General features: G+C 40.8%; 1 protein-coding gene across 1 annotated transcript in view; it reads left to right on the plus strand.

The window, feature by feature from the left end:
• Positions 1–1,025: 1,025 nt before the first annotated feature.
• TNNI3K (TNNI3 interacting kinase) overlaps positions 1,026–13,346 on the plus strand; it is a 297,450-nt gene continuing 285,129 nt past the window's right edge. Inside the window, exons 1-2 of the mRNA XM_070746161.1 lie at positions 1,026–1,065; positions 1,693–1,801. Coding sequence (XP_070602262.1) covers positions 1,026–1,065; positions 1,693–1,801 — 149 coding nt within the window. The remainder of the gene's footprint in view (positions 1,066–1,692; positions 1,802–13,346) is intronic.

Here is a 13,346-nt window from a genome sequence, read left to right on the forward strand (position 1 = left end):
TAAATCTCCTTACCAGACAGAAGAAATTGAAGGTTAGATTTCTCTTAGAAAGGTGATGTTTAGAAGACTGGAGGAATATGCTAGTATTTTGACATTTGACGATTTCGTGAAAATTCAGGGTTGCCTTCAGAGTGTGGCCAAGAAGATGAAGATGGAGTTCAGGACATAATCTGTGTGATTGGCACAGATATTTTTTTTAAATGTGGAGCTTTGATCTATTGTGACTATTGTGACTGTCATCTTCATTTTTTAAAGAACAATCTCTGCAAACATCCCGGTCCACATTCATAATGTTTCTATTAAAAATGTTTACATCAGGTTAAGTATAAATTGTACTGATACATTCTTTGGAAATTCTCAGTAGAATAAAATTTTCTGACTTCTAATAAGGTGAAGATAGAAGCAATTAAAACTTTTGTCCTTGAAATTAGGTGGTTGAAAAACAATGGTTAGAGAAAACCCAAGCATGGATTAGTTGTAACTTTTATTATGTTATTTCATGTGGTAATGCTGAGCAAATACTTTATTGTTCAAAGATTAGTGTATTTTTCTCTCTCTGCTGAAGCCTTTGCTTTGCACTTGACTTCTTTTGCTAAATTTTTGGAAACTCATTAAAAAAAAAAGTTAGAATCATTGAGCCTGAAATTTATCTCCTCCTGGCTTACCTTATGTACTGAATTTGTGAAAGCTGCTTAGCCATACATTTCCATTTCTGATTAGAAGTTGATTCATATTGGCAGATGTATGCATTTAATAGAGACATAAAGATAGTAATTTCAGCACAGCAGTTTATTTTATCAGCACATATAAATACCTTTTTATTGTTTTGTTTGATATTTGATAGCGTATCCCCTGCTTTCCTCTGTGCCATTGTTGCATGACATTCTGTGTGGCACACGGTTTATTTTTAGGCACAAGACTATCAAACTTTTTTTCCCCCTTAGTGTGATTGTCAGTGAGCTTGGAAAGGAGTCACATTACTTAGCACAAGAACGTTCTTGAAACAAAGAAGAAACATTGGCTAAATGGGAAATTATAAATCTAGACCAACGCAAACTTGTACCGGTAATTTCTTTTGCTTTCTTTTAAAATAAATATGACTGCATTATCAACCATTCAGTTTAATTTGCTCCTTGGTTCAAATGCCAGGTATTTATTGTTGATAGTCTAAATGAAGAATGGCATAACTCAGCAATAGACTTTCCTTTCAACTGAAAGGATAACAGAGCCAAGATGATATTTATAAATGATACTGATTAGTTAAGCTATACAAAAAAGTATAATTTTTCAAAAATGTATGCTTTGTGTGTTCAGTATTTATAAAAATGTATAATAGTCTGTTATTATATAATTACATTATTTATTTCTCAAATACAATTATTTGAGTGAGTAAATAAATATCAGGATGATGTTTATTTAGCTGAGATTTTATAAAATTTCTATACAAAAAAGTACAAATTTTCAAAAAATTATGCTTTGTGTGTTCAGTATTTGTATAAACTTATAATAGTCTAGTATTATATAATTAAATTAATATACAATTATTTGAGTAGATAAATATGAATACATATTTCTGACCTAAAAAATAAAACCAAGATATATATTGAAAGGACACCTATCAGAGATTTTTGACTTAAAATAACTAAAGGTATTTGCGTCAAGATTTGTATACCTTTCTCTTTTTAACTATAGATGAGTGGAAGAAAAAAATTAGTGAAGCATATGCTGTAATCATTGAAAAATTAGAAGATGACCTATTAATCAAAGAAAAGGAGCTTACAGAACTGAGTCATGTTTTCAGGTAAACAATTTTCTGAAAGTTGTTTATTAAATTGTATAAGAACAGTAGTGAATCAGATTTGTTTTTAACTTCTATGGTCATATATTGTTAGATTTAAGGAGGCCACTAAATTACTGTTAGAAAGCTAAACTAGATAAAGAATATAGAATTGGATGTTCGTTTTGTCTAACTGTACCTCACACTACATAATAACAATAGCATAATAGCTATTGTGCCAGCCATTAAGCAATTCACCACAAGACCACAACAAATTTAACTTCCTTTTTGCAGTGATTGGTAAGTGAATCACTATGAGTGTTAAGCAAATACCACAGTCATTAAATAAATTCATTTTCCATAATGGATGTATTTGCTGAAAACCAGAAGTAAACACCACTTTCCAGAAAGAAATGTAAATCGTGGTTATGTCATCATGGGACCCTGCAAAGGTCATAAGTGTGGGCCAGTTGCCAAGCACGCAAAGTGTAATCACATGACTACAGGGTGTAGCAGCCTTTGGAACATTGAATCTGGGTTGTAAGTAGCTCTGGGAAAGACTGTTGTAACTACAAATGGCCATTTAATAACCAGTCATAAGTCGAAGACTATCTATATATGTATTCACCAAATGTGTATAGACTTTCTCTCCTCCTTCACACAGATACTTCTCTCACAAAAATTTGTTTTCATTTTATTTATTAAATTTGTTTGCTACCGATATTGCGGCGTATAACATTCATACATAATTGTTGGCTTTTTCTCCTTTTCACAATGATATACATGCAGATGTGAGACTGCACGGGACTGCACGGGATTATTACCGTATTAATCGATACACCCTTCTGTAGTTTCTTTAGCTTTTAGAAATTCCATAGATGGCATATTAGATGGTGGGAAGTCATGCCATTAGTTTTGTTTCTTCAAAAGCTTGGTCACCTAAATTGACATGACCCCTATAAGGTTAAAGGCGTTAAAATTTCTGGGCAGAATAATAATTTTAGCTGGTTCCTCTTAACTACAAGATATCTTGGGTTTTCTTCTTTTCCATTTTCTTCAAAATAGGAAACCCGCTTTTCATATTGTTTACCATTTATATTTTATTCAAGTTTTGGTTGATGATTTATTTGTGAATTTGAGCAATTTCAAAAAATGCAGTCTATTTACATGCAAGGCTTCAAGTACAGCTAAATGCTGCATATTGAAAGGGAAGGGACCTCAGAGAGTAAATTAATTAGTTTGACTTTTGCTATGACCTGAGTTGTCTTCATTGTGTGTACTTGTGGATTATTTTTGGCAGGAAATCTATGCTACTCATCTGCAGGAAATTATTGGATGTGTTGGGTAGTAGCAGTAACTTCCAGTATAGTCTTTCAAAACATTGTTTAATAATTGCAAAGCTTAATTTATATGCACATCTGCCTTTCAACCTGGGCCCATCATATTTTGAGACACAGAGTGGTGTAGTTGAGCATCAGAACCCCCATTTTCTTTAGCAATTCCTGACAGTTTTGAGGTAGTCCTTGACTTATGACTACAATTGAGTCAAAATTTCTGTTGCTAAGTGAAACACTCGTTAAGTGAATATTGCCCCATTTTACCCTCTTTCTTGTTACAGTTGTTAAAAGAATCACTCCAGTTGTTAAATTAGTAACATGGTTGTTAAGTGAATTTGGCTTCCTCATTGACTTTGCTTTTCCGAAAGTCACAAAAGGAGATCACATGACCCCAGGACACTGCAGTCGTGATGAATAGCTGAATTTTGATCATCTGACCATGGGAGTTCTTCAATGGTCATAAGTGTAAAAAAAAAGTCATAAGTCACTTTTTTTCAGTGCAATTCTAACTTTGGTCACCGAATGAACTGTAGTAAGTCAAGGACTACCAGTATTATGTGCACCAGCATAACTGGATTGAAACAATAAAAGATATTAAAAACACTGAATGTATGACTTCATTTCCTTACTTTACAGTAAAGATGCTACTTGGATGTCAGAAAACCGAGTACTAAATGTGGACATTCTTGTTTGTAGCTCTGTAGAAAGGATCAACATGTTTCTATAAAATGAGAGAGACAGAATGAAACACATTTTGGCTTCCTTCTCTGCATGAAAGGAATTTTTGTGTAATAAGACAAATAATGGACTTCGTTTACATTCAGCTTTTCAGTAGCATCTTCCATCTTTCCAATGTATTTGTGAATTTAGAAGATTATTGGAATGAATTTAAATGATACCATTACATCATTTATATACTATATATTGTATATGACATCATCGTAGGTGACATGATAGCAATGTTCCAATATCTCAGGGGTTGTCACAAAGAAGAGTGGGTCAAAGTATTCTCCAAAGCATCTGAAGGAAAAACAAGAAGCAATGGGTGGAAACTAATCAAGGGTAGAAGCAATTTAGAACCGTGAAGAAATTTCCTGACAGTTAGAACAATTAATCAGTGAAACAAATTGGGTAATCATTTGTCTGAAATGGTATCGGGTTTCCTGCTTGAGCAAGGTGTTGGACTAGAAGACCTTCACAGTCCCTTACAACTCCATTATTCTATTAAAAGAGCTGCATAATGTTAAGTGGAATTTATATACAGTACACCCACTTGGATTAAGATTTGTTGAACTCATGGGACTTAGTGTCGACACATCTAAGTTTGTACTGTGATCTCATTGTGGCCAGTGGCAGGATCTCAATTATTTGAAATATGTTCAATTAAAGCCATTGATTAGGGAATTAGATTCTGTTGAAAGATGCAGGTTTCAAGGGTAGAGGGGGAACATGTGTAAAGTAACCAATTTTAATCCTGAAAGCCGAAAGGGAAAAGAATCCCGAAAGAGCAAATGTGTGTTTATTGCCCTTGCAAAAATATCTTATGAAAGAAAAACTTTGGCCCTGTAAAAAAAATCATAGCAACTGTGATGAAGCTAAAATGGTAAATGCACACCATGATCCCAAATTGTGGAGATGTTATACTTAAGTATTTCCATTTTAATGTCTGACAAAAGACAGAAATTGCATGGTGATGATATCATTGTGCATGTTTGATCAATTTTCACCACTATCCCTTACAGATAGCCGTATGATTTGCAGAATGTAGGTAAATACCGCCATCCAACATACAGCTTCAATTTTGTTTCTGAAGCCTAAAAGAAGAGAATTCAGCCATCAAACAAAACATTTGTAACTGAATCTGAAACCAGGTTTGGCATCTCATGAGCAGTTTCCACTAAATCTAAATTGAAAAATATATTTAAAGAATGAAAGCTGACCGAAGATACTTTACTATAGCTACCTTATAAATATGTGACAAAATAAAAGAAAACATGTCACTTTCATTACAAAGAAAAATCAAGGCCAAATGAAGTATTATTCATTTGTATTTATTATTTCTCACTAAAACTTCTGTACTACTCCCTTCAGACTGAGAGCTGTGAGAATTTGAATATTAATTCTAATTTTGAGAATCTGGAATTCAATTCAAAGGTGCAATATGATCGTGACTATGGTGATGATGATGAAAACAGTATCATAACTATTATCTTTTGACAATATAAATTCATTCAATCTAATTCATTTGCCAATGACATTACTGGTAATAGCGGGAATCATTTAAATATATCTTCAACCTTCAATACTGTTATTTATTTTGCGAAAACTCAAGGGGGGAAATATTAATATTCAAGTATTAATCAAGATAAGCCTGAAAAAATTAAGAAATTCATACATGCATGAAAAATGAGATTTTTCTATGCAAGTTGAACGTTTTTGTAGACAAAAGGCAGTAGAGAATAAAATCTATAACATTTTAAAAACAACTATAATATATGGGTTTATAGCACAACAATCTACAAGAAAAGCTTCTATTTAGCAAATGTAGCCAAACTAATCATTTTAGCATGTTGGTCATAGTGACACTGGCTTCAAAACTGTCATGTTTAGAAATCTCATTTATTTTCAACCCATTTTTGTGTGCTAAGCTTTTCTTTATTATTATTATTATTATTATTATTTTATTTTATTTTATTTATTTATTTACTTTACTTACTTACTTACTTACTTACTTACTTACTTACTTACTTACTTACTTACTTACTTACTTATTTATTAGATTTGTATGCCGCTCCTCTCAGAAGACTCGGAGTGGCTCACAACAGCAAAGCACAGTACAAATCCAATGATTAAAAAACAGTTAAAACCCTTAATATAAAAACAGTCATACACCCCAAACAAACCATACATAAAATGGAACGGCCAGGGGGAATCAATTTCCCCATGTCTGGTGGTAGAGGTGGGTTTTTAAGAGTTTGCGAAAGGCAAGGAGGGTGAGGGCAGTCCTGATCTCCGGGGGGAGTTGATTCCAGAAGGTCGGGGCCGACACAGAGAAAGCTCTTCCCCTGAGTCCCGCCAGACGACATTGTTTCATCGACAGGACCCAGAAAAGGCCAACTCTGTGGGACCTAATTGGTCGCTGGGATTCGTGCGGCAGAAGGCGGTCCCAAAGGTATTCCGGTCCAATGCCATGAAGGGTTTTATAGGTCATAACCAACACTTTGAATTGTGACCAGAAACTGATCGGCAACCAATGCAGATTGCGGAGTGTTGATGTGACATGGGCATATCTGGGAAAGCCCATGATTGCTCTCTCTTAAGCTATGAGGGGTCCCCAAACTTGGCAACTTTAAGACTTGTGGACCTCAACTCCCAGAATTCTCCAGACAGCTATGCCACAAAGTTGCCAAGTTTGAAGACCTCTGGCATAGTTCAACAGGAACAAGAGCAAATGTTAGTCTTTAATCTGAATAAAAATCTGGATGTTTCACAACCTCATCGTTGCTCATTGTGTTTCCCTGGATGCTACAAGTTTATTGTGCAAACAGTGGGAGTGTAAGTGAAGAATGAGGTAGCCATCACAAAATAATTGGATAAATAAAGTAATCTAGGCTATAACTTTAGTAATAAAGGATGATATCTAAGGGCACTGACACAGACCTTTTCCTTGCCAGGTAGGAAGTGCTGAGTAGGTGTTATCCCAAATTTTATTTTATTTATTAGTGAACTGTGTCACCTTGCAGAACCTAACGCCTTCACTGAGCAATTCTATCATCACTCTTTTTTTATTAAATGGTCTCAAAATGCATGGATTCTGTTGTCATCCTATACCCGTGATGGCAAACCTATGGCACACAAATCACAGGTGGCACACAGCGCTCTCTGTGGGTACGCAAGCTGTTGTTCCAATTCAACTCTGCTGTGCTTGTGCATGTTCCCCCCACTGGCCAGGTCGTCATCAAGTCTCTGTTGTGCATGCGCAGGGGATGGGGGCCCTTGATAAACAAATCAATTACTCTCCATCTAGAAACTAATAATTTGCTCTCTAACAAACAATTTGGTTTCAGAAAAAAACTATCCTGCAACCTGTAGCTCCTCCACTGCAAAAATATATGGACAACTCATCTAGATCAAGGGAAATCTACAGATGCAATTTATATTGACTTCTGCAAAGCCTTTGATTCAGTGGTCCATGACAAACTACTCCTAAAACTCAAATCCTATGGCATCTCAGGATCCCTCCATAGCTGGATTACAGCATTCCTGTCAAACAGACAAGTGGTCAAAATAGGAAGCACCATATCCACCCCCGTCCCAGTTAAAAGCGGGGTTCCCCAAGGTAGTGTACTGGGACCAACTCTCTTAATTCTCTACATCAATGACCTTTGCGATTACATCACAAGCATGCACACTTTGGGCACTCGGTCTGGAAAAGTTAGCCATCACTTTCCTATACCAGGGGTAGGCAAAGTTGGCTCTTCTATGACATGTGGACTTCAACTCCCAGAATTCCTGAGCTAGCATGATTGGTTCCGGAATTCTGGGAGTTGAAGTCAGCAAGTCATAGAAGAGCCAACTTTGCCTACCTCTGTCCTATACCATCATGTGGCTCCATCCCTCATAAGAAGGGAGGGAGGGAGGGAAGTTCTAGGTATTCTTTCCGGTGAGGCTACTGCAGATTCTTTTTGCTTAGTTAAGGGCTATTAGAATTAATGTGGTATAAAACTGGGGTTCATGCTTTACTGGTTTTCATATTCTTCTCCTTTCAGTTAAAGCTGTGGGGATATTTATGGATCTGGATAAACCCTCTATGTATTTAACATGGCTGGCAGTACCTGGGTTTTGAAAATTGCACCTTGCAACCATTATGAAGCACAACATATTCTGCTTATGGTGATTTTTCAGGTTGCTTTAATAGCAATGCCCCTTAAGTACTGTTTTGATTTATACAGTGGAACCCCGACATAAGAGCTGCTCTACTTAAGAGCAACTCGAGATAAGAGCTGGGAGGGGAGAGATATTTTTGTTCTACTTACAAGCCCAAATTCGAGATACAAGCGCCAAGGAGCTGTCTCCTGAAGCCAAACGCTAACTTCCGCGTTCGGCTTCAGGAGACAGCTGCGAAGCGGCGCACGTGTTTTAAAAGGTTGCAGCCGGCCTGGGGGGCTCGGGGGGGTGCTTGCAGCTTTCTTTCTTGCTCTTTTTCTTTCTCTCTTTTACCTTCCCTTCCTCTATTTCTTCTTTTCTTTCTCCTTCCCACCTTCTTCCCTCCCTCCCTCCCTTCACTCATTCCTCTCTTACTCTCCCCTTTCATAAGTTTCCTTGCTTCCTTCCTCTGTTCCTGTCCCTTCCCTCTTTCCTTCCTTCCTTCCCACCCTCCGTCCATTCATTCACCCATTCCTCTCTTGATCGCTTAAAGCCGGTCCCTGGTGCAAAAAGGGTTGGGGACCTCTGTCCTACAGGATTGGGTGGCAGAGAAGTTGAACATATGTAAATTTAAAAGTTTAAGAAAGTTTACAAGTTAAGTGAAAGAAACTTCATTACTCATTTATATGTACATGTACATTTCTTCATTAAAAACATGTCTTTCTGCATAATTTAGACTAACTTTGTGAGTTTTTTGAGGGCTGGAACCAATTAAAATTATTTACATTAATTCCTATGGGGAAAAGTCGTTCGAGATAAGAGCTGCTCGACTTAAGAGCCCAGGTCCGGAACGAATTAAACTCGTATCTCGAGGTACCACTGTATTTCACACTTCTTAACTCCTCATCTCCCCCAGAGAGGGATTCTGGGTACTAGTCCATGCTGGCTCAGGAATTCTGGGAAGTGAGGTTCACAAGTTGTAAAGTTGCTATACAGATCAGTAAAATGAGGACCCAGATTTTTAAGGGGCATTATGCTGACTCTGTAAACCACTTAGAGAGGGCTGGAAAGCACTGTAAAGTGGTATATAAGACTAAGTGCTATAGTAAGGTGACCAGATTTGAATATTGGTAAAGCAGGACACCATTGACAGGTGGGGGTGGGGGGTCCTTGATTAAAAATTTGGTCTAGTCTCCCTGAGTCACACCCATCCTCAGAGCCATTGCTGCTTTCATCCCTCCTCTTTTCTAACCAGGAGAAGCGGGGGGGGGGGGCTCCATCCCAAGATTGGCAGGCCAGTCCTTGTAGACCTGTGTTATTATTATTCCAATGTGGTATTTATAGCCACTACTTCCTATGCAATCACCCTGCACATGATCCATGAAATGGACCCATGCAGGCAGATCCATGCAGACTTAGAACACAATAATGAAAAACATTAAAAACATACTAATTTAAAAGAATTTTCAAAAATTAAAACCAAAATAGGGGGTTGCCGCCATAGTTCCCTCTAAGCTGCGCAGTGCGCTATAGCGCAGCGGTTTTTACCTTTCAGCCCAGGCAATTTCAAATTTAGCGCGGAGGACTGACCTCCGCGCTGAAATTTGAAATGAGAACTGCTGCTGCTCTACAACATAGGGCAGCAACAGTTCCTTAAGGAAAGGCGGGAAAGAAAGGGGCCGGCCAATTGCAGGCCCGCTTTCTTCCCGCCCCTTAAACTCCAGATTTTCCCCTCCCTGGCCACGCCCATCGGCAGCCAAACGGTTGTTTAGCTGCCAGCCGGGTAAGGTAAGCCTCCCTGGGTGGGTGGGGGACTGCCGACAAAGAGGGCTGGTGGCCATCCTGCCGCTAGGCCTCTAAGCCTCCATGGGGGGGTTGCCGACGAAAAGGGCTGGTGGCGCGGGTGGAGTGCGACGAGCAGACCTCTTACTTCTCTGCGGGGGCCCTCGTGTGAAGTGTACCGTGAGCCAGGCCCGGCAGTGACAGCAGCCATCCACCCCCTCGCCCTCCCAGGCATCCATGGCGCCCGTCCGACTTTTACACAGTCCCGGACTCCCAAATTGCTCTCTTCTCCAGTCAGCAAAGCCATCTGCCCAGGAAAGCACCACGCGTTGAAAAAGCGCGATGCTTTCCTGGGCAGCCAGCTTGCTGGCTGGAGAAGCGAGCGATCCGTGATCCGGGACTGTGTGGCTTTGCGCCACGAAGACAAAACGGCTCTGGCAGCAGGTAAAAGTCAGCCGGGCTGGCGGAGGCGGCGCGTGGCCGGGCGCTGGGGATGTATGGCTGCTTCTTCTTTGCTGCAGAGCCGCGCGGAGGCGAAGACACGGCACCCTGACACGCTCCGCCTCCCGGTAGCCCGGCCGACTTTTGGAGCCGTTTTGTTTTCATGGTGCAAAGCCACATAGTCCCAGACTCCCAAATCGCTCTCTTCTCCGGTCAGCAAAGCCATCTGCCCAGGAAAGCACCATGCGTTGAAAAAGCACGATGCTTTCCTGGGCAGCCGGCTTGCTGGCCGGAGAAGCGAGTGATCCGGGATCCGGGACTGTGTGGCTTTGCGCCATGAAGACAAACGGCTCCGGAGCAGGTAAAAGTCGGCCGGGCAGAGGCGGTGCGTGGCTACTTCCTCTTCGCTGCAGAGCCGCGCGGAGGCGAAGACACGGCACCCGGACACGCTCCGCCTCCCGAGAGCACGGCCGACTTTGGGAGACGTTTTGTTTTCGGCCAGGCGGAGGCAGCACGTGGAGGCGAAGACAAGGCGCCCGGACACGCTCCGCCTCCCGGGAGCCCGGACGAAAACAACGGCTCCAAAAGTCGGCCGGGATACCGGGAGGTGGAGCGTGACTGGGCGCTGTGTCTTCACCTCCACGCGCCGCCTCCGCCCAGCTGAAAACAAAACGGCTCCCAAAGTCGGCCGTGCTCTCGGGAGGCGGAGCGTGTCCGGGCGCTGTGTCTTCACCTCGGCGTGCCGCCTCCGCCTGGCCGAAAACAACGGCTCCAAAAGTCGGCCAGGATACCGGGAGGCAGAGCGTTGCTGGGCCCCGTATCTTCGCCTCCGCGCGCCTCCTCCCAGCCAAAAACAAAACGGCTCCAAAAGTCGTCCGGGCTCCCGGATGGCAGAGCGTGTCCAGGCGATGTGTCTTCACCTCCGCGCTCTGCCTCCGCTTGGCCGAAAACAAAACGGCTCCAAAAGTCGGCCGGGATACCGGGAGGCGGCGTGTGACCGGGCGCCGGGGATGCCTGAGAAAGCGAGGGGGTGCATGGCTGTTTCCTCTTCGCTGCAGAGCCGCCGGGCAGAGGCAAAGACAACGGCGCCCTCCACTCTCTCTCCGGCTCTCTTTCTCTCTCTTTTTCTCTCTGTTGCCGGCGTGGTGAACGAGAGAGAAAGAGAGAGAGAGAAAAAGGAGGGGAGAGAGAATGAGAGAGAAAGAAAGCAAGAGAGAGAGAAAGAGAGGGGGAAGGAGGGAGAGGGAAAGACATGGAGGGAGGGAAGGAGGGAGAGAGAAAGAGCAAAAAAGAGAGGAAGGAAGGAAGAGAGAAAGGAAGAGGGATGGAGAGAGAGAGGGAAAGAAAGATGAAGGAAGGGAGAGAGAAAGGGGGAAGGAGAGATAGAAAGGAGGGAGAGGGGGTAGTTAGATAGGGAGAGGGAAAAGGAAGGGCTTGGAGAAAGGCAGGGAGAGAGAAAGATAGAAAGGAAAGAGGGAGGGAGAGATAGAAAGAAAAGAGGGAGGGAGGAAAGAAGGAGGGAGAGATAGAAAGGAAAGAGGGAGAGGGGGGTAGTAGGATAGGGAGAGGGAAAAGGAAGGGCTTGGAGAAAGGCAGGGGGAGAAAGATAGAAAGGAAAGAGGGAGGAAGAGATAGAAAGGAAAGAGGGAGGGAGAGATAGAAAGGAAAGAGGGAGGGAGAGATAGAAAGGAAAGAGGGAGGGAGAGATAGAAAGGATGGAATTATGGATGCAAGAACTTGCTCATGTGTGATAGCGTAGAGAAAGATAGAAAGGAAAGAGGGAGGAAGAGATAGAAAGGAAAGAGGGAGGGAGAGATAGAAAGGAAAGAGGGAGGGAGAGATAGAAAGGAAAGAGGGAGGAAGACATAGAAAGGATAGAATTATGGATGCAAGAACTTGCTCATGTGTGATAGCGTACGCCCACACTTTATTTGTTTGTTTGTTTATTTATTTATTTATTTATTTATTTATTTATTTATTTATTATTTATTTATTTATTTATTTATTTATTTATTTATTTATTTATTTATTTATTTATTTATTTATTTATTTATTTATTTATTTATTTATTTATTTATTTATTTATTTATTTATTTATTTATTTATTTATTTATTTATTTATTTATTTATTTATTTATTTATTTATTTATACTTATATGCTGCCCAGGGCCAAAGGGACTGCCGCTCAGACATTATACTTTTCCGCTCACCCCGAAAAAAAAATAGAGGGAACACTGGTTGCCTCCCCCCCTCCAAAAAAGGTGGGGTTTTTTTTCCTGTTTAAGATAAATCTAGTGTCCCTTTCTTTTTGGCTTATGATTCAGATTTGGAAACAACTTTTATACAAGATATCTATATGTGCCTTTTTAAAAAGTCTCATCGTAAGAATAACAGAGCTGGAGAGGACCTTGGAGGTCTTCTAGACCAACCCTCTGCTTAAGCAGGAATTATATTAACTGCATCATATTAACACCTGAGAAGCAAAATATCCTGCCCAGAGCGAATAAAGCGTTTCCTTTTCTGGGCAGTGGGATAAGTATATTCACTCTCCCATTGCTCAGAGAAAGGAAACACGTTATTTGCTCTGGACTGCCCAGAGTTTCTTTTCTTTTCTCTGGCTGGTGGGAGTTTATTCCCTCTCCAAGCACCCAGAGAAAGGAAACACTTTATTCGCTCTGGGCAGTCTAGAGAAAGGAAAATCGCAAGTTTTTTAAAACACTGCGGGACAAATTATTAAAAAGTGGGACTGTCCTTCCAAAAGCAGGACATATGGTCACCTTGTGCTATTGCTATTCAGCCCCATTCTAGCACTTCACAGATTGCCCCTGTTCAGAATAGCTTGAATGGGTGGTGGGGAAGATACAGAATTGCTTCTCTTTAGTTTGGGGATTAGAAGTGTGACATGCCAGCAGAGTCAAGGATTTTCTGAATTTTTGACATGCCAGACCCAGAAGATTTGCCATCACTGTACTGCTGTGGTGGTTTTGGCTTGCTCAAATAGGCCTGGATAGGCCTTCAAATTAGCCCTGGGAAAAGGCTCTCAATTCATCACAAATTTTCTACTTTTCTAATTTCAATGCAATTTTAAGATTACACTCTTGAATAGTCAGAAAAGCAATCAGATGCTTAACCAATCGGATGAT

The sequence above is a fragment of the Erythrolamprus reginae genome, chromosome 3, assembly GCF_031021105.1.
Source record: "Erythrolamprus reginae isolate rEryReg1 chromosome 3, rEryReg1.hap1, whole genome shotgun sequence".
Taxonomy (NCBI): Eukaryota; Metazoa; Chordata; class Lepidosauria; order Squamata; family Dipsadidae; genus Erythrolamprus; species Erythrolamprus reginae.